Here is a 20,659-nt window from a genome sequence, read left to right as displayed (position 1 = left end):
AAGCAAACTGGGATAAAATCCTCATGCATGAGTGACAGTGGGCACAGGGGAACTGCAACTGCACATAAGAGAACTGGAAGCTGCATACCTCTCCAGCTCACATTCCCCCCCGCCCCCCCCCCCCCCCCCCCCCCCGCATAAACCAGCCCTAAGTAGGTCCAGAGATCTTTGCTTTTCCAAGCCCCACGAATGGCTAATGCCCACCAATGAGAACCAGCACTGTCTCTTTGCATCCCTTCCCTCCTCTCTTCCATTCTCTCCCTCTCACACATGCATGCATGCACCCTTCCCCGGCAGTCTGGATCCTGCTGATTTCAGGCTGGCTAGGCCATACTGTCTCCCACTTCTTTTTCCCCAGGAATGGCTGAGAGCTCATCACTGATGTGCCCACAGAGACGCTTCCCTGAGCCTGCTGTGACAAGCTGCAGGTCGTACCATCCTGTGTGCAGGCCCCCAGCAGGTTGATGATGTTCTTGTGTTTCCCAATCATCTTCATCATCTCCATCTCTGAGATCAGATCTGATAGGTCCTTCTCGGTTGCATCCGCTTTCAACAGAAACCAGAAAGACAGGTAGTACTCGTTTACTTCAGAGCATAAGAGCAGAGCGAGGTGCCGAGTGGGCTAAAAAGTCCTTATCGATCCTTGAGGAGCTCCTTTTCCCCAAGATTTACTTCTTTTTCCCCCTTCCTCACATTCCCACTTTTCTTCCCTGCATGTGCATCTTTTGCATTTGCAACAGAGACCTGTAGATATGATAAGATGGGGCTGAGGGTAGGGATGGGAGCCAGAGGAATACTGCTGAGGTGACAGTAGGATCTTACATAATCTGACAACAACCTAGGCCAGCAGCACCTCCTACTAGGGAAACATCCTAGAATATGTCCAGAGCAGAAGCAATCAAGTCAGTACACTGTGTGGGCAGGGGGAAAAGAACAGATAAGCTGCAGTGTTTCCCTTGGCCTGAGGCTTATCATTCTGCTCAGAAAAAAACACACCATGGGAAAGAGAAAGAAGTGGCTTCAGTGCAATATGTCACTTACATTTCAGCATCTTCACTGCCACCTTGGTCACTCGGTTGGGCTTATCCTTATCCAACCCAATAGCCTCTGCCAAAACTACTTGTCCAAAGCAGCCTTCTCCCAGTGGTTTGCCCAGAACCAACCTGTTTGAGGATAGACAGTGGGGTGATAGAGTTGTCATGAATAGAGAAAATTTCCTGTGGATACTTTTTTTTAACCTTTCGAAATAAGTCCTAAGAGAAGGGACCAAGGAACCTTATAGGAAACCTTTATAGGAACCTTTATAGGAAAGTTAAGGATGGAGAATTACCTGTCCCGGGGCAGTTCCCAGCGGGGATCCTCAGGAAGTTCATACTCAGAGACCCCTGCTAGCATAGGGGTCCCACTGGAAGAAAGGCGTGAAGGCCGAACTAGCAGGACCCCTGAGTTCATGGAGGCACTGGAATCAGCGGATACCTATAAAAAAGAGTGGGGTTACCCTTCTAGGAAGTAGAAACATGATATGAGGCTGGATAGTTCTGCATCTGGAGGATGAATAAATTCCTACTTACAGCCAGATTTTTTTCATCAGTGTCTTAACTAGCTATTATCCATCTCTAAGGTGGCATAGCAGAGTGGGAAAGAGTCCTGTGACTCCAAAGACAAATTCATACTTCTCCAGACTAGCTGGGTGACCTTGTATAAATTGTTTAACCTCTCTGAGCCTCAGGTTCCTATCTGTAGAATGAAGAGGTAGGTTTAAATAATCTCTAAGATCCCTTACAGTTAGAAGATTTTATACCAGTTTATCCTATCACCCCAATAGTAATTGTGCCTTTATACCTCAGGAGGGAACTTAGTCCCTGTAAATAACCTTTTGGCCCAGATGAGAGATTCCTAATCCTTAAAACATTTCTTCTTCCCAGAGTTATAGCCCAGTTCAAAAGCCTTCCCTCTCACACTTCTCCTGCTACAAAATTCCTGTAAAATGTTTATAAATGAGAAAAAGATCTCAGGATGCATGCTTGCATCCTTGCACCTCTGACTTGCGCCTAGGGACTTGTATCTGAAGTGGTCTTCCACATATACAGCTGGGAACCCTTTTAGACATGACCTTTGATCTGCATGCCCAGGCCCAGGCAACACTTAATCCACATATTCAGTTGTGTCAAAAGCTTGGAGTTGGGGCTTTGGAAGGGAAATTAGTGGGGAAGGCAGTGGGTAGAGAAGCTGCATCTCCCGGGGGACAGTTATAACTTTAACCTGGGAGCATAGTTGACTTGGCCTCAGAAATGGGAAAGCAAAGCTAGGAAGTGGTAAGGTAGATTAGAGGATTTGAGGCGTGGTGGAGGAGACAGAGGATGCTGGGTATAGGTGGGAGAGGATGTGAACCCCCCATCTACTTTCTGTTACCTGTCTGCGCAGGGGAATGCTCTTGGCCAGCTTGTGCACAGCCATCTGACTGTGGAAGTCACTCTTTTTGGCACCGCTCTTCATCTTGTAGATGATGACAGACCCCACCATGCAGGAGATGAGGAAAGCCCCCGTGCAGTAGATGATGATCTCCAGGTATAGAGGCGAGGTCATCACTGCTGGTCTCTCCTCCAGGGCTGAGTCGGTGTGAACAGGGTGTCAGCAGGCACTGGGGGGTACCAGCCTCCTAGGGCCCCAACTCCATAAGAAAAAAAACGGCCCTTCCCTATTTCTCCCCCCCCCCCCCCCGGGGGGGCTTATAGAGCAGAATGGAGGCTGGTCAGACCCTGGCCCCAATCACTGAACACATTAGGCACCATCCAAATTTTGAGACTCCCCAGACTATCATCATGGATAAAACTGCTTTGTGCTCTATGCCCCACACCCAGGGAGGGGGAAAAACTTCAAGGTGAGCTGCCCTATTTGGTTAGCACCGTCCTTCAGGAAACAGAAGGGGAAGGGAAAAGAACATAAGCACACATCTTGGCCCTGCTGCTGAATATATAGGTCTAATACCTCATCTTTCATCCCTACCATATACTATTACCTTCATGTCACATCAAACCAAAATAACAAATGTTTGCATCCTCAAATCATGACCAAACTCCTATATGTGGATTGAAAAATAAACTCTAGAAAATATTCTGGAAAGGATTCCCCCCTCACCCCCTCTTACTTCTTTGAAGTAGTCTACTTCAAAGCCTCCATCTCCTACAACCAAAGGTGGGAAGGTCATGCTTCTTTTCCCTCTCTGTACTTCCCTCAAACTCCACTATCTTCATCAGTCAGTCTAACTCAACTCTTTTTCTCAACACAGGCACAGACTAGGGAGCATTTTTTACAAACCCCTGTACACAGTCCCACCCCCGTCCACTGATTCAGGCTTCTCTACACCTCCCCTCCAAATAAACCACTGCATCACAGAAACAGACACCCTGAGAGAACATCAGGAACCCCAGCCTCAGTTCCATAGGAGAGAGCCTGGAACACAGTTTCACCCAAGTGCAGCAGATAACAGGGAGAAGAATCTGTTTTGTTCTCCAGGTCAAAGGACAGAAACAATCGATGGGGAGGGACATAGGTAGGATGGACAGAACCAGGACAGTCACAAGCTGGGTATTAGCAGTCTTTGCCGGGCCTGTGGTACTAGCATGGAAGGAAATAAAAGGCTTTGGCAGCAGCGGCAGCAGCAATGACAGTAAAAATAAAAAAGCCTCAGAATCCCCAAGCAAGAGACCTCTAAAGGCAGCAGTAAGGGATTCCATTCCCCAGGACATAAACCATCCCACCACCTTGAACAGGCTCCTTCCTTTCCTGTCTAACGTCAGGCCACATCTGGCTTAAATAGGGAAAATGGGTACAGCCTGCCTGAGAGAGATCATGCTTAAGACTGCTGAAGTCAGTACACTTATAGGGACTTGCAGAGAAGATTGGGATAAAAGCATATCCCTGGCATGTAGTGGTTCTTCCCCTAAACCACTTAGGTTTAGGGGGGAATAAAGGAAATCATACATCTCTGGGGGATTCTCAATCCCAAAGAGTGTTTTGTTTTTGGTCGGGGGAAGAGGGACATATCAGACATAAGAATGGAAGGAGTCTACTCTGGAGGGGCACCCAGCCACAGGTTAAATCCAAACTACAAGCATGCATTGCCTTGGCCAAGGAGAGAGCCAGCTGTGGATGGATGTATGGACAGGAGATTCCTTGCTCTTGTGAAATAGGAAAGCTCCTTTCTCAGCAGAGGGCTGAATTCTCACAGCTGGAGAGAGCCAGGGGTGTTGGTGTTGGTGAAGGCCTAGTTCCATTGTCTCCCTCCCTCCATCTTCCTAAGGTTGTAGGCTCCTCCAAGACCTGCAATGCATGCTCCCCCCGTGCCCAAGGTAGGGGCAGGACATCGAGAGGAGAAGAAGTACAGTATATACCTTCCAGAACGGTCAGCCATGCAGAGTGATGGGAGAGTCCGATAGAGTTACCCGCCAAGCATGTATACTCCCCCGCGTCCTCAAAGGAGACATTCCTTAAGTGAAGCACCTCCATCTCTTTGTCAGTGGTGTTAACACCGGCCGTCTAAAAGAGACAACAGGGGCAAAATGGACAAGCACAGGGCATGAGACCTCCAGGATGATGAGATGGTGAGAGAAGGAAAAGAAAGAAAAAAGGGAGGCAAAAGAAGATGAAAAATGCTCCCCAATATTTATTTTGTTTTTGCAAAACACAAACAAAAAAATCCCAGGCAGCAGTGAGACCTGAGAGAGAGAGAGAGAGAGAGAGAGAGAGAGAGAGAGAGACCCTGAGGGAGACCTCTGGCAGACCTACAAGAAGATGGCTAGTTAAAACCCTTCACCAGATGCTGGCACCCCCTGGCCCATCCAAGCATGCTGGCAATGGGCGGCATGGAGAAATGGGGCCTGGTAGGTGGCGGGAGGCTGTTTGGTTTAATGGAGAGACAGGGTGAGGAGGCACAAACGTGAGGAAAGAAGGGTAACTGGATTCATATACAACTCATGGAGGCTGGGTTGAGATGGTAGTACTTGATCTCATCCTTTGGCATGTCTCCTAAACTCTGATCTTGACCTTTATATCATAATTTTAAGGTTGGTAAAGTGCCATCTGAGCTTCAGGAAAGCCCTGTGGGGTAGGTACCACAGCTGTATATCACACCCATTTTACAGATGCAGAAACTGAGGCTAAAGGAGATTTTATTTTTTAAATGTTTTACCCCTGCTCACACAGTTAGTAAAATAGGATCCAAACCTGGATCTTCTGATTTTCAAGTCCAGTGCCCTTTCCTTTACACCACACTGCCTTTAGTATCATTCGTAACGCACTATGAAAGCACACATAGGAACACACCCACACATACACATACATACATACATATGTGCATACATACACACACAGCAAAGGAACAACACATAAGGCAAAAAGACCAGTAGAAACCAACATGACACCAAACCAAACCAGCCGCCCATGCCAGGCATTTTTCCATGGCTCTGGGCACCAGAAACACAGTAGGAAAACAGGGAGAGGTTGGGGCTGGCTTTTCTGTTTGCCCCAGCGATTTGGGCCTAAACCAAATTCCCGGCCTAGGATGGCCCCATCTCCCGGTTACCTTTTGCCACAGGTCTGGTGACAGTGAGCCACGCAGACTGGCGAGCTTCACCAATATAATTGGAAACCTTACACACATACTCCCCGCTGTGGGCCTCTGTCACATTGAACAGGGTCAGCACTTCCGCATCTGAGCTATTAATCCCCGAATGCTGGAATAAACCAATTACATACCAGTCAATTGGGCAGACATGTGCGCACTGCCATGCTTAGCCCCCGGCTGGATACCAGGCAGGTGCAAGGTGCTAAGGGAAAGGGGTGATTAAATGAAATTTGTCATCTTTTCTAATTTTTACATGATAGGATCAGTTTCCCTCAAAGATGAAGAGAATCTGACTGAGAAAAATGAAAATTAAAAATCCCTCAAAAATGAAACAGTAGCTACCCCCCAAATCAAATGTTCCTGCTTTATTCTATATTCCATACGTACAAATATCTGTATGCAATACGTATATTTACGTGTATAGATGTATGTATGTATTTCAGTTTTTTTCAGTCATGTCTGATTCTTTGTGATCCCATTTTGGATTTTCTTGGCAAAGATATTAGAGTGGGTCAAGTGACTTGCTCAGGGTCACACAGAGGCCAAATTTGAATTCAGGAAGATGGATCTTCCTGATTTCAGGCCTGGCACTCTATCTGCTGTGCCACCTAGCTGCCCATTCCACACACATATACATACATATGTATATATGTATATCTATATCTATGTATTAGGTAAAGTCTGGGACTGAATGGGAGGCAACAGAAAGATATGAATGGCTTAAGTGCACATCCACAGTCCCATTTATGTGCAGGACCAGTTTCAGGACCAATGGCAAGGTCAGGCTTAAGCCTGGGGCAAGTGGGCTGCAGAAAGATGAGGTACGTGTAGTTCAAGGACAAAAATATGAACGTTTTTGACTTCTGGTGGCTTCCTATTACAAGGTCCATTATGGAGACTTGGGCAATCTCCTCCCTAGGATTAATGGAGAAGCAGATTTTTAGGGGTGAAGGGCATGTGGTCAGGGGAGGAAGCAGAGAAGGGAAAAGGGACATGAGAGGGACTAAGGAAGTCAGTACTTAGGAGCAAAGGGAAGAGAGAGCATTTCCATGATGGAGAATTTGTACATAGTATTTTGCTAGCCTGAAGAAGACGCTCTATCTGACTGCCCTTACTTCAACCCTAACTCCCAGAAAGTGACTTCAATATGGAGGGGAGAATAGGGAAAGGTCATGGAAAGGCCCTGTCCAAAGGCCCAGTCTAAAGATGGAACCAAGATGCTTCATGAATGGCTGGTTCTCAAGCCACCGAAAAGTCACTGTCCCTAGCCCACCTCCCATCTTTAGTCCTCTTCCTCCTTTCTCCCACCTCCCCTACTGCAAATCTCCAGAAAGAGGATTTTATTCTCAGTAAGACTGATGATGCTTAGAGGGAAAGGAACCTGGGCTCAAGAACAGTAAGGGGACTTGACAAATGGATCAAAGTATCCTTGCTTGGGAGCCACTGCCTCCTTCCTAGACCACAATGCCCATGAAGAGTGGTTCCAAGTTCAGGGACCAGTTTTACCTTTAGAATTTGCACATATGGCAGGTTGTCCGGGCCAATCTTACTCCCATTCACTTCGATGTGCTTTAGCCACTGGATGTGAGGCTGTGGGTCACTGTACACCTTGCACATAAACTCCACGTTGCTGCCCAAAGCCACCGTTTTATTAGCAGGCAATCCAGCCTGCAGGATGGGCCGGTGGGGTGACCTCTCTACAGAGAGGAAGGCAAAAGAGAGGCAGGAAAACACTAGTCATATCTCAAAGCAATTCAAGTCTCATAAGAAAGTCAAAAGAGTTGTAGCATAGACACTGTTCTTGACTCACTCACTGATCTCCACCCGACTCCCAGAGGGTAATTTAAAAGCAATGAACAAGAGCCTTTTCACTGCATCCTAATTCAAGGATTCAGGGAGTCAGAAAAGGTCTCACTCCCACTGGCCCTCAGTTAACTCAGAATAATTGCAGTTTCTTAGACACTGAAGCTTTTAAATACCTGCTTGTTAGATGTTTCATTTCTGGAAATTTCATATCAAGAAACCTTTGAGAAGAATCCATGACTCACACCCCAAGTCCACATTGTTTCTTGTACTTATCTATTTCTTCTGTCTACATCTCTTTTGCTTCCTTTACCAATTACAAATAACAGCTTACTACCACTACTAAATAGTCATCAAGAACCTGTGATGGGTAGGAAACTGACAGACATTGGGAGATCCAGGAAGATGAATAAGATACAGTTGGTGCCCTCAAGGAGCGTGTGTGTGTGTGTGTATGTGTGTGTGCATGATGTATAAGATACAGTTGGTGCCCTCAAGGAGCTTTTATATGTATGAGAAAGCATTATCCCTTAGTAAACATGGAAGCCACCTCTTCTACCCTCAGCCTTCTTTTTCCTCAAGCTTCTGATTTCTTGGGCCTTTCCTCAAAGGATCTAGGTCACAGAACTGTCCCTTGTTCTTGTTATTCTCCTTACCCACAACATCCAGCTGGTAGGTGTGGTTAATGCTGCCATATTCATTCTCTACGATGCAAGTATAGTTGCCTTTATCAGAAGGCACCACTGAGTCCATTATGATGCTCCAGGTGGCATAGCGGACCTGAAAGGAAGAGTGAACCACTGAGCGGGGCACAGAGCATGAAAACAAACCCAGTACATTAATAGTTTCATCTCTCCAACCCAAGGGAAAAAAATAACAATAATTTACACAGCTCTTCAAGGTTTGCAAAGTGTTATATCATGTTATATCACTTGATCTCTCACCACAACCCGAGGAGGTAGGTACTATCATAATCCCTATTTTACAGATGAGGAAACTGAGGCAAACAGATCAAGTGGCTTGCCCAAGGTCACACAGCTAGTCTTCCTAACTCCAAGTTCAGTTCTCTATCTACTACAAAGAAACAACCACTCTTGTGATGCTCCATCACAAGATGTTTTCTGACACAAAGATTTTTGTTTAGATGAGGTGTTCTTCTCTGGTTTCTACACACCCTAAACAACAGTGAGAGCAGTAAAATGCTTCAGTTAGCATTCCCTGCCTTCAGGAAGAGTCTCACTGAAAGTCAGGTAGGAACCCCATGCTACAGCTATCTTTGGGGCATATAAAGACCCAGTGCCTCAACTTTTAATCATCCCAATCCCATTTCTCAGACTCCAGGGTAGAGCCCTGATGCACCCTTTCAAATAAATTCATTTGTAGCATTGGCTATGTGTTCTTCATATTTTGAAATCCAAACACAGCACTGTGCAGTTTAAAAATATATACCCGGTAAAGTTACAGGTACCAGTGAGGTTTAAGAAAAAGTTTCAATATTTCCATGTTTTTTATCTTTCCTCTTTGTTTAAAGAATAAGGGCTCATAAGAATAATTAACAAATAAGGATAGTATTAGGGTAGGAGGTGGTCCAGTAGGAAGAATGAAAGATTTAGAGTCAGAGGATGTAAGCTGGAGTTCCAGATTTGCTATTTTGCTGTTTGCTTTACCTAGGTAAAGCTAGACAAATCAATTCATCTCTGTGGGCTTCAGTTTCCCAATTTGTAAAATGCAAGTGTTGGACTAGATGAGCCCTGAAGCCCCTTCCAGATCTCAATCTATTCTCTTATTATATTATTATTATGAAAAGATGAGAGGGAAAGTAAAACAGGTAAAATGTGTCTTCTTTAACCCAGCAGCAGCTACTTCAGATTCTTTTAAAGGATAGGTAGGAACAGGATAGAGAGAAAACTCCTTATTTTTTCTGTCCTGACTATTTACTCCAACTCTGGAGCAGGCTCTCATATATATATATATATATATATACATATATATATGGTGGGGGCAGATTGCAAACTCATTCTCTTTCCCACCAAGCCCTCCCCTCTTCCTAACTTTTCTCTTACTTATTAAACTACAAAGAGAAAATCACTCCGAGGGTGCCACCATCCTCCTAGTCACTCAGGCTTGAAACTTAGGTATCATCCTTGACTCCTCACTCACCCCACAACTGTCCATCAAGTTCTATTCTTTGTATCTTTACAACATCTCTCTTATATGATCCTTTCTATCCCCTGAAAGTGTCACCACCCAGGTGTTGGTCCTCATCACCTCATGATTAGACTACTGCAATAGAGTCCCTCTCTACTACAATCCATCTTCCACTCAGATGTCAAAGTGATCTTCCTAATGCGCAAGTCTGACCGTGTTCCCCTGCTCCTTTCCCTATCCATTCTATAAATGACAGTGGTTCCCTCTTCCCTCCAGAATCACATAGGAAGTCCTCTGTTTGGCTTGTACAGCTGTTCCTCCCCTGGTCCATTTTTGTCTTTCCAATTGTCTTACATCTTACTGCCCTCCAGTGACACTGAGTCTCCTACCACTCCCTGCAAAAGATAGTCCCCCATATCTGGAATTCTCTCCTTCCTCATCTCCATTTCCCAGCTTTCCTGGCTTTTTTCAAGTCCCAGCTAAAACCTCACCTTTTACAAGAAGCCTTTCTCCTGTAACCTCCCTTAATGTTAGGGCCTTCCCTTGGTGATTATCTCCCATTTATCCTGCATCGATCTTCTCCGTACATAGCTGTTTGCCTGTTGTCTCCCAGTTAGTTACTGAACTCTTTGAAAGCAATTATTGTCTTTTACCTTTCTTTGTATCCCCAGCAGTTAGCAGAGTGCCTGGTACCATAGCAGACCCTTCATAAATGCTTGCTGTCTACTCTCAGCAGCCCCCCTTTCAGCTCTTGTCCCTGTGTCCCCTATTCATCTTCCCACCAAACCCCCACTTCGTCACACCTTGTAGCCCCCAATCCGGTGGTCAGGTTTGAATTCTTTGCCATTCTTCAGCCAACGCAGAGTGGGATTAGGGGTGCCGTTTGAAGGGCATTTGAACTTCACTGTTTTAGCTGCCGGTACCGCATGCAATTTCTTTTCCATCTTTTCTGGTGATGTCCAGTATGGAGCCACGGCTGCCAAGGCCAAGGGTGAACCAAAAAAAAGTAGAGGGGAAATCAGCCAGACCAGCAGGCAAGAGTATTGGGTCAGTGCTGTGTGACACATCTCCCAGGAATGACCCTGATGCCAGGCATAGTATCTGGGAAAAGTGACTGGCACTGCCCACTTAGCCCCAAGTGAACCAATCCCAGCTGGATCATTCATGGAATTATTTTACAGCCATGTACTATCAAAGCCCATTATTCTTCCCCACCATGTGTCTAAGTAACTGTGCATTTTGGAGCACCTAATACCCTCCAGCCTTTCCACAGAGATTATGCAGACTCCAATCTGCTGGTATACTCTAACTCTCCCTCTCTCCACACCCTGACCCGCCCCAAGCTCCCAATTTCCACAGGTAATAAGGTAGGAAACAGTGTCTCACGCGTACGGTTTGGCTTAGTGTTATCTGACTCTTTCTCCTCTGATGAGGAGTCATCATCATCATCATCATCTTCTGAGGAAGGGAGAGCATCTGTGAAGGAAGGAAGAAGCATTTGGAGTTATTTCCAAGGAAGAAGGGGGCATCCCAGGCTTTATAAATCTTAATAACTATACTCTACAACTGTCCAGGATATAGATGACCCTCCCCCCAAAGCCACTTACCCTCACAGACTAACTTTCAATGTAATATAATATCAACTGTTTAATAGCTTTGCCAGAAATTCAAACTCCCACCCCCTCCCTCAAATTCATCCCGTGCCCTATCCCTGCCTCCATCCCTAAATCTGCCCAGAAAGTCTCACCATTGTCAGTCACATAGGCTACAGCTACTGCCTTTTAATAAACATGGTGACAATTGTCAACTGTCTCTCCTCCTCCCCAATCTTGGCTCCAGGGACCATGGATGTCCCTGATGATTTGGGACATAGCAGTGGTGGACAAGGAGCCTGTGTCCTTTTTGGGATAGCTTATATCTAAGACCATTGTGACAGCATAGTAAATAAGAAAGTAGTAACATAGTAAGTAAGGAAGTAACCCTTCCCTAGAGCCGCAGTTAGGGCTTTCTGACCTGCCTTTAACACAAAAAGTCTACTTCATGCCAATGCCTCTGACAGTACCACTTTCCAACAAGTACGTCCTAAGCAGGAACAAGAACCAAACTCAGCACAGACCTTCCAGCCTCACCCACGGGCTTGGTTTCATTTGTCAATAACCATCCAGGTTTATGTCAGATACTTTCCCAACCCCTCCTAGTGTTTCTGAGGTGAGTTGAGAACATTAGGACACATATATCCCTAGGTAGGAGCCTGTTTGCAATGATGCCAGCTGTAGAGATTCATGAATGGTCCAGAGAAGTCCTTATGCCCCCTCGAGCCCTTCTTTGGTGAAAATCCCACTCTTGCACCTCAAAAGTAGCAGAACTGGGGTCTTTAAAGGAGCCAGTGCCACAGAGCCCTCCAGTTTCCTGCAACAGCTCAGGAAGAAAATGGCCCCAAGTATTCTCTATGCATGTGGCCAGGTTCCTCTGTGCTGTCACTCATACAGCGGCACTGAGATGGGGTTATTGTGCTATGTGTACCAAGGGTGATGGATGTCAGCTGTCCAAGTGAGCAGCTGAGGCCCAACTGGCTCCCTGGAGATCTGGGCATGCCATGACAGTGAGGATTCAGGGAGATGCTCACCATGTGGGAGCAGTCAGCTAATGCTGTAGGGAAGAGAAAGAAGATCTTGAGGCCCCTGGGTCTTCTCCATAGGGCTCTCATCACCTGAGAGCTAAGCCAGGCGGTGGGCAGGCGGGCAGCAGAGGTTAGTGGGCAGCGGCTCTGAAGCAGAGTGGGGAGGGGTGCGGGAAACCACAAGAGAGTAGGGGAGCATCACCTCCCCATGAGACTACTAGAAAGGTGGGGAGGTGAGATGCTACCAACCTGAGACATTGACGGAGAAGTAGGTGATGTCGCTGCCTGAGGGGCTGTTGGTCACACAGGCGTAGAGCCCAGAATCCGAGGGGACGGCATCCCGCACCTCTACCTCCTCCCCCGTGATGCGGGTGCGGTTGCTCTCCACCAGCTGCACCCCGTCCCGCAGCCAGTTGATGCTCTGAACATCCTCCCTTAGCCGACAGCGAAGCTGCAACAGGTCACCAGGGTGCACCAGAGAGGACTCCACTTCTACGGGGGCTCCCCAGGGCAGGGCTGGGGCCACAGCGCCACCCGCAGAGGCAGAAGGGATAGAGAAGAGGAGAGAGAGAGAGAGACAGGGAAGGGGGGAAGAGACAAAGGGCATTACACTAGCTGAGTAGCAGCCATGGCATTCAAAGTACCACTAGCTCGGGGACCATAAAATCAGAAGGGTGGTGGCTGAATGTGGGGATTGGCCCAGAATCCCCTTCTCCACCTCTTTCCCAACCGACTCTCTCAGAATATAGGAAGAAAAAAGCAAAAGTTAGAAAGCAGCTGCAGCAGCATTAAGCATTTCATTTCATGTTTCATTTCCCTCCATCCTAAGGGAAAAGGTTAGCTATTCCAGGCCCTTCCTCCCGCCCTCCCAGCATCCCTCTGCAGTCAGGGTATCTTGTCTCCCCACACTTATTTGTGGCTGGCTGCCAAGAGGCGGCACTTCCTAGAGGCCAGCCCCAGTTTCCTTTCCAGTACTACCTTGTTCTTGTCCCATTCCCTAATGGCAGCAGAACACACGTTGTTACAAAGAAAAGCACTGCCCATCTTCCCCCTCAAATCTGAAGAAGATGGCTTGTTTTGGGGTGGGGGGAGTGGGGCAGCAAGAGAATACTTAAATAATTCATAGAGTGCGGGATCTGGCACAAGAAGGCCTACACTCATGTGAGAGTGGCAGCCCAGGGAGAGGTCAGCTTAGGAGAACCTCTAGTTAACAGGTGTCGGGGCCCAAGAATTCCTAGCGTTCTACAATATTAGAAACAGAGGCTAGCAGCTGCCACAAAGCTCCACACTTGCCTTGGCAGCATGAGGCTGTTGTACACAAAGGTCCTTTCTCTTCATCCTATCATTCAGGCTTCCTCTCTCAAGCTCCACCAGCCCACCCTCACATACACCCCCCCCCCCCCCCCCCCCCCCGAGCCTACTCTCCTCACCCACCTCTCCTCGAAGGCAATGGAACAGAGCTGATTGCTCAAAGGGCTGGTCCTGGCAGCCAAGGCTCAAGAAAGCCCCTTCCTAAGTTCCTACAACCTTCCTCTAACAACTAGCAACTCCTGCCCTTCACGACATACAGATGTATAGATGTACCAAGAAATGGATGTGACTAGACATCTGAAATCACTATGATATCCCCTGACCTTCTTCAAAGTGAAAATGAAGTGCTAATTTCCTTCCACTATATTCAGTGCTATAAGTACAGATGCTTCGTCCCCTTGTCCACCACCCCACTCTACGTTTTAAATTCAGTATACTATTCTCTCCTAATTCATGTAGGAGCTGAAGAACCCTGCTTCCTGGGTGCTTCTACTGTAGCATACACCACAACTCTCTCCCCATAGCAATAGCATTTGTGGACAGACTCAGGGACAGATCCAAGTGGTCCCAAACCCTTCACACCATGCTCTGAGGAGTCCAAGCTAAGTCACTGAACACTGAGAACCCAATACCCTCCTCCATGACAAAGGGCCGAGGAACACTTCTAAATGTGTAAAAGCAGAGGATTGTAAATAGTTACTGTTGCTGTTTTTGGAAGAAAAGGGACCTTAGGGATCATGCCCACTCCCTAATCTCTTCCTGGCCCCTCCATTTTACAGAGGAGGAAAACCAAGTGATTTGCCCAAGGTCAAACATGGTGTCAGATCCATTATTAAAAACTGAGTTTTCTGCCTATCAAATCTAGTGGTTTTTTTCCCACCGCCACATACTGTGCTACAAAACTGAGATATTGGGCACTGCTCATTTAAAACAGACCCTCTCCCCTTAATAAAGAGCATGGTTTACGGAGTTTGTGTTAATGTAAGTAGTTATACATACATATATCACAACTACAGAATCATATTCTTACCCCCTTCCTCCCCTACCTCCAAGCATTTTAAACCTCTTTCTGATGGGGGGAGGGGCAAGAGAAACATCTGTTAGAAAACCTCTGGCCCTAAGACAGCTATCCTACAGATCTGACAGCATGACCCCTAACCTTTACCAGTCCTACTGAGTAAAATACCAACGTGAAATAGACCACATAAATTATTTAAAAATAAGTTTCTGTGGTTTTAAAAAGACACTATCCTTTATATTTTTAAACAGTTTGTGGTATTGTCCAACTTGAGAAATAAGAAGCAGTTTAGAGGTCGGCCACCCTTCATGGAAAACAGCAAACGCTTTTATTGATCAAGTCTCATTTCCCTCCAATGACCTCACTGATTAAATATTTTGCCTCTCTTGATCCCCACCAAGTTACCAGCCTTTGGACAAACAGCAAACTCAAATTCTTAGCCTCTGGCATCACATATTTGACTTCAACAGGTCCCAAGGACAAGAGGTGCCAAGGAAAGCAAATGGCATTTTCCCCAGGAGGAAAGAGAAAGAAAGAAGACAGGGCCCTGCTGAGACAGTCTTTGCCTCATTACAACTTGGACTGAAGACAAAATGCTTCCCACCTGTCCCCAGAGCAGTCTGCAAACAAAACTCCTCTGTCTGATATGCACAGGCCTGCGGGCCCAGTTTTTCTCCCCTCTGTGCTGTTTTTGCTTCTCCAAGTCTCCTTCCAAATGTTTCTGGAATTTGTCTCCTTTTCTCTCTTCCCACTGTCTTCCCAAGTACAGGCCCTCACCATCTCAATCCTCCCTGCCTTTAGTTTTAGAGGCTTCCATCGGCCCCACATTCAGCAGCCAGATTAATCTCCCTAAAGTGAATTTATCTTATTACTGTCTTGCTCAAGAACACACACTGATTATACTATGGTAAAATGAAAACTCCTTGGTCTGGCACTCAAGGCTCTCCTTAATCTGGACCTACTTTACCAAGTCAGCATTCTTTCTGTCTCTTGCTGTGTTCCAGCCAAATGTCTTCTCACTGACCCTTCCCAACAACACAACACGTTCCCAGTCCAATAACTGAGCCATTACATCACTCATGCTCGTTATTAGTGTTATCTATTGGTCTCTTCCCTCCTCTTGGCCTGTCTGATTTTTGACCCATCTTGCATGGCCCAGCTAAAGTCCCAGCTCCATGAAGCCTGATACAAGAACTTGGATCCAATGACCTCTTTTATTTTACAGATGAAGAAATGGAGACCCAGAACAAAGGAAGTGACTTGACCAGGGTCATACACATATTCAGCAACTGTTAAGGCCAGAACTCTGGTCTCCTAACTCAAGAATTCAAGATTCTTTCCGTACCACTGTACCACACCACCTCTGTCTAACACATTTTGGAATTTAATCATATGCTATAACTCCAGTGGTTTCCTATTACCTTCACGTTCAGCTATTAAGTCCTTTGGATAGCATCTAACGTTCCTCCCAAATTGACCCTTTTTAATTTTCTTTCTTTCTACTGTATCCATGTGTATTATGATCTAGTCATACTTTCCCCAAGATTGGAATGTTCTCCCTCCTAATTTCTATGCTGGCTTTCTTTCTTTTTTTATTTTTGGAGGTAATCATGGGTAGGTGACTTGCCCAAGGTCACACAGTCAGTAAGTGTCTGAGGACAGATTTGAACTCAGGTTGTGCCTGAATTCTAACTCTCTGGACTTTCTCTACCTTGGAAGTTTACTCTACCCCTGGACCTCTCACATTGGAAGGACTGTCTGCTCCTGTGTCCTCTTCCTTTCATTGGCTAGTTCCTCCCAGAACCTCCATTTTAAGGAGAATGGTCAGACAAGCCATGTCTTCATTCCTCTCGTCTTCACTCCTCTTGTCTTCACTCTTGACTCTGGAATTTCTCTATCATGACCCCTTGTGGGTGTGTGTGTTTGTCCTTTATTGCCGAAGAAGACCATGCCATCAGAGAAATGATGACATGACTTGCACTTGACTTGTTTTTGAGTGAGGGATGGCTGTGCAGGTCACCAGCCTCACTTCTCCAGAGCCATCTGAATCCAGTGACCAGATATTCATCAGGATGACTGAAGATGACCCAGGATGAGGCAACTGGGGTTAAGTGACTGGCCTAAGGTCACAAAGCTAGTGAGTGTCAAGTGTCTGAGGTGAGATTTGAACTCAGGTCCTCCTGACTCCTGCACTGGTGCTCTATCCACTGCACCACCTAGCCGCCCCTACCCCTTGTGGGTAACTAGTGGTGACCCCCTCCCCCCATTAGAGTATAAGCTTCCTGAGGGCAGTAACTATCTTCTTTCTTTCTGTATTTGTAACTCCCAGAGCTTAGTATAGTGTCTGGTACAGAGTGATTAATAAATGCTTATTGATTGACTACCATGTTACTTAACTATAAAATATATTTGTATTGTTTCAAAAGAGAGATTATGTCAACTGGGGCATATTTCTTTTATATCTCCTCTTTATCCCTCCTCACACCCTCTCGAGGGCTAGTTATATATTAGATGGTCAATAATTTTCCCAATAAATGCTTTTTTGAACTGAATTTCACATCTGACAACTTAGGGGTACTAATGACAACGTAGTGTTGAAGACAGTTTTTAGTGCTTTTTATCATTGTTCACTGTGATCTTTCTATGCCTTGATTTCAGTTTGTAAGATGGAGATAAAGATGCATCACAGAAATGTTGCAAAGCTAATGACTCCATTTGTTCAACTGCATGCCCATCTTTCTATTCCCCTGTCTAAGGAGGATTGATTTGGAGGCTACAGATCATCTCAAGCTTATTGATTCATGGGCCCCAAACCAATCAGTAGTCCCCACTGCCCCACTCTCTTTTTGTCTCTCTCCACTACTAGGAGGTAAGTCAAGGAGGTTAGCTTATTTCCATCTGCCCCCCATACCAACCATGACCAACCATGGCCTTCTAGGCACCTGACTTTAGTCTTCTATGTCAGTAACCAGGTATTAGGATGAAGTACAGGATGAAATTGAGCTAAGAAAACTGGAGTGAAAGAGAAATAGGTTGAAGGTCAGTTGAAACCAAAATCCCAGCCCCATTTTGAGGGGAGATGGGAAATGACTTATGTTGGGAGAACTGGGTGATGATTATTGACAAGCTAGAGTGTATCAAAAAGAGGCAATGGGGATAATGAGAATGCTTGAAATGAGACCACAAGAGGATCCGATGAAAGAACTGGTGAAGTTTAGCCTGGAAAAGATGGCAGGGACATCATAAACTGCCTTCAAATATTTGAAGGGTTGTCATAAGACTGAACAGAGAGCAGAGCTGGGAGCAATGGGTGGAAGTTAGAAGAAGGGAAATTTTGGACTGATATGCTATGAAGAAAAGCATCCTAATGATGAGCACTGCCTGAAAGTAAAATGGGCTACTGTGGGAGACAGACATCACAGAGAATCTTCCACGGAAGTCTAGGTATTGAGGGCATTGTAAAGGAGATTCCCAGGCAGGGACTGTTTGAACAAATGGCCTCTAAACTTCTATGATTTTCTAGTACAGAGGAGTCAAACATGCTGCAATGCAAAAATGTAATTGGGAAATATTGAACGAAATTAAGAAAAATGCAGTAGAAGAAAAATAATGTTAATATGTGATTTTTTTATGTCAATATGCAGCCCTTTATATATAGCTTAGTGGTCCTTGTTTCTATTTGAGTTGGAGAATGCTGTTCTAGTACTATCATTATTATAACTAGAAGAAAAAGGAGAAGAAGATGCTAGAGTTGTACACTTCAGGACACAAGGTCAATTCAAACCTTTATCATTACAAGAAATTACATGTATTTGGGTTATAAAGATGAAGTAATAGCTAACAAATATAACACTTTAAGGTTTACAAAGCATTTTATATCTATTATATCATTTGATCTGCACATCAATCCTCTGCGAGGTAGGTGCTATTATTATTCCAATTTTACAAATAAGGAAACTGAGGCAGAGAGTTGGGTTGATTCTCTCAGGATCACATAACTAGTAAATCTGAGGCAGGATTTGAAATGGACCTTAAGGAACTTACAATGTAATAAGAGATGGGAAAGGTCAGGATATACACGTGTAACTGCTGCAAAAAAGGAATGTAATAAATAAAAGGAATAGGTTTGTACAGTCTTATGATAAATGTAAAGAGAAATCAATCATATTTAGTTGAGGGAGGAGGAAAATCAAGGAAGTTCTCCATGGTAGAGATACTTGATTTGGATCCTGAAAGGAGTTATTTTAAAAAGTGGAGATGGTGATGGGAAGGAGTCCATTTCATGCATATGGGGGACATTACAGGCAAAGACAAGGAGATAAATTAAGGTAGGATCAGAGCAAGGAATAATGTATAACCTGGTTTGGCTGGAATGGAAAGTAATCATGGGTTGGGGTAGGGATAATAGGTTAAGAATAGAAGAAAAAAAGGAGGGAGGAAGGATTCAAAATTTTGCCTTACTGAAATAGCTGACCATACTTTAGTTAAGTACTTAGTTAAGAGTCTGGATTGCTCTCACATTCACCTACTCAAGTCAATGCTTACTTACTCCAAGAGAACACAGGGGTCTGCTAAGGTGTTGGGACCAGCCTAAACCCTTAAAATAATTTAAGTCCAGAAGCAGGTCTTGGGCCAATCAAGATAAACACCTATAAGGTCAACATCTTTTCTACCAGATACCTTCTTCAGTTCCTTCTTACATTTATCTCCATCAGTTTCCTTGCTCTTTTATTTTTGTAAAAGATTTGATAAAATGTCATATTTTAAGTAGCCTGAAGATTACCGAGGATAGGAACACATTTCTCAGTGACTCTCAATAGCTGGAGAAGATAGTTGGTTGTTGTCCTTCATCTTCTAAGAGGACCAAAATGACATCACCATTGTAAAGTGAAGTTTCAGTGTGTCCAACTGTGGCTGATCAGACCAATACGAGCTCTGAATGCTCTACCACAGGTTGGGCACAGATAGTCCCTATGAATATTTGGGGTGGATATCCCAAATTTGAGCATCCTTTGTGCTGTCTCAATTCTGCTTTGCTCAAACAGCATAGCACCTTTTCTTACGTGGGCATGACAGGCTGAGCGGTCCTGTGCCAGTGTCTCCCATGTTGCACAGTCAAATCCAAAGTTCTTGAGAGAGACCTTGAGAGTATCCTTGTATTGTTTCTTCTGGCCACCATGTGATTGATCACTTGCCCCATGTAAATTCTCCATAAAAGTCTTTTTGGCAAGCGTACATTTTGCATTCAAACAACGTGGCCAGCCCATTGGAATTACACTCTCTGAAGCATAGTTTGAGGGTGTGTTCAGGGAGAACCAGTACTTTTGGTGGAGAAGATAGTAAATTTCTAAGGTAGACCCTTTTCCAGTTTGCCCTAAATCAGGGGAAAAGATTTGCTGCTCTTCTTGGGTATATACAAATTACACTACTTTTAATCCCATCTCTCTTCTATTTCCCCTAAACACTATTGCTTTCTAACCTAAAACAAGTCAAGAAGTGTGGCATTTTGCTGGTGGCAAGACTGGCTTCCTCTGCCATACAGTATCACTGGTCCAAGGTTTAATAAGGCAACAGGTCCAAGCTATTCTTCACAAACTTTTCCCTCTTTTATCGTCCAAATGTATTGTATGTTGTGAGGTGGCACTGGCAGTGTGTGCCCAGTTGGGTTGTCTTGGGGGAAGCTTCTTTCAAATGTGGGAAGAGAGACAGAGGCAGACAGACACAGAGACAGAGAGAGGTTCATACTCATCTAGACATTACTATTCTAGTGGCAAAAAAGACTAGAACCTATGTAAAAAGGTCCTAGGAAAGGACATGGTCTCCTTGACTTCGAAGAAACATGACTTAAAAACCACCTGAAATGTACTCAAATGGATCTGAGATCTCATGAGATTATAGATTTAGAGTTTCAAGGGGTATCACAGCTTATATACAGTCAAACTATAAAGATGAGGAGCCTTAGTCCCAGGGAAATGAAATGGTCTGCCCATAGGTGATAGTAGGTGTTAAAGGTGAGAATTGAACCCAGATTCTCTGAATCTAGAGCAGGGGTTCTTAACCTAGGGTCCATGTTTTCTTTTTTTTAATATTTTGATAACTATATTTCATAATTTATTCCCTATGTACTTTATTT

At 45.0% G+C, this 20,659-nt stretch overlaps 1 protein-coding gene across 18 annotated transcripts in view; it reads right to left on the bottom strand.

Annotated features, from left to right (window-relative positions):
- FGFR1 (fibroblast growth factor receptor 1) overlaps positions 1-20,659 on the bottom strand; it is a 69,162-nt gene that overhangs the window by 5,011 nt on the left and 43,492 nt on the right. For 2 of the 18 annotated variants that reach the window (XM_072635146.1, XM_072635147.1), the window contains exons 3-12: positions 12,447-12,713; positions 10,964-11,053; positions 10,381-10,553; positions 8,086-8,209; positions 7,133-7,323; positions 5,585-5,735; positions 2,407-2,609; positions 1,331-1,476; positions 1,042-1,163; positions 436-546 (exon numbers count right to left, since the gene is read on the bottom strand). In XM_072635146.1, the coding sequence (XP_072491247.1) occupies positions 436-546; positions 1,042-1,163; positions 1,331-1,476; positions 2,407-2,609; positions 5,585-5,735; positions 7,133-7,323; positions 8,086-8,209; positions 10,381-10,553; positions 10,964-11,053; positions 12,447-12,713 (1,578 nt within the window). Of the gene's footprint in view, positions 1-435; positions 547-1,041; positions 1,164-1,330; positions 1,477-2,406; positions 2,610-4,394; positions 4,540-5,584; positions 5,736-7,132; positions 7,324-8,085; positions 8,210-10,380; positions 10,554-10,963; positions 11,054-12,446; positions 12,714-20,659 lie in introns of all 18 variants that reach the window. The other 16 variants (XM_072635148.1, XM_072635149.1, XM_072635153.1 and 13 more) reach the window with 13 other exon arrangements.

Source organism: Notamacropus eugenii, chromosome 1 (genome assembly GCF_028372415.1).
Source record: "Notamacropus eugenii isolate mMacEug1 chromosome 1, mMacEug1.pri_v2, whole genome shotgun sequence".
NCBI lineage: Eukaryota > Metazoa > Chordata > Mammalia > Diprotodontia > Macropodidae > Notamacropus > Notamacropus eugenii.
This window is presented reverse-complemented; position numbering and strand designations above follow the sequence as displayed.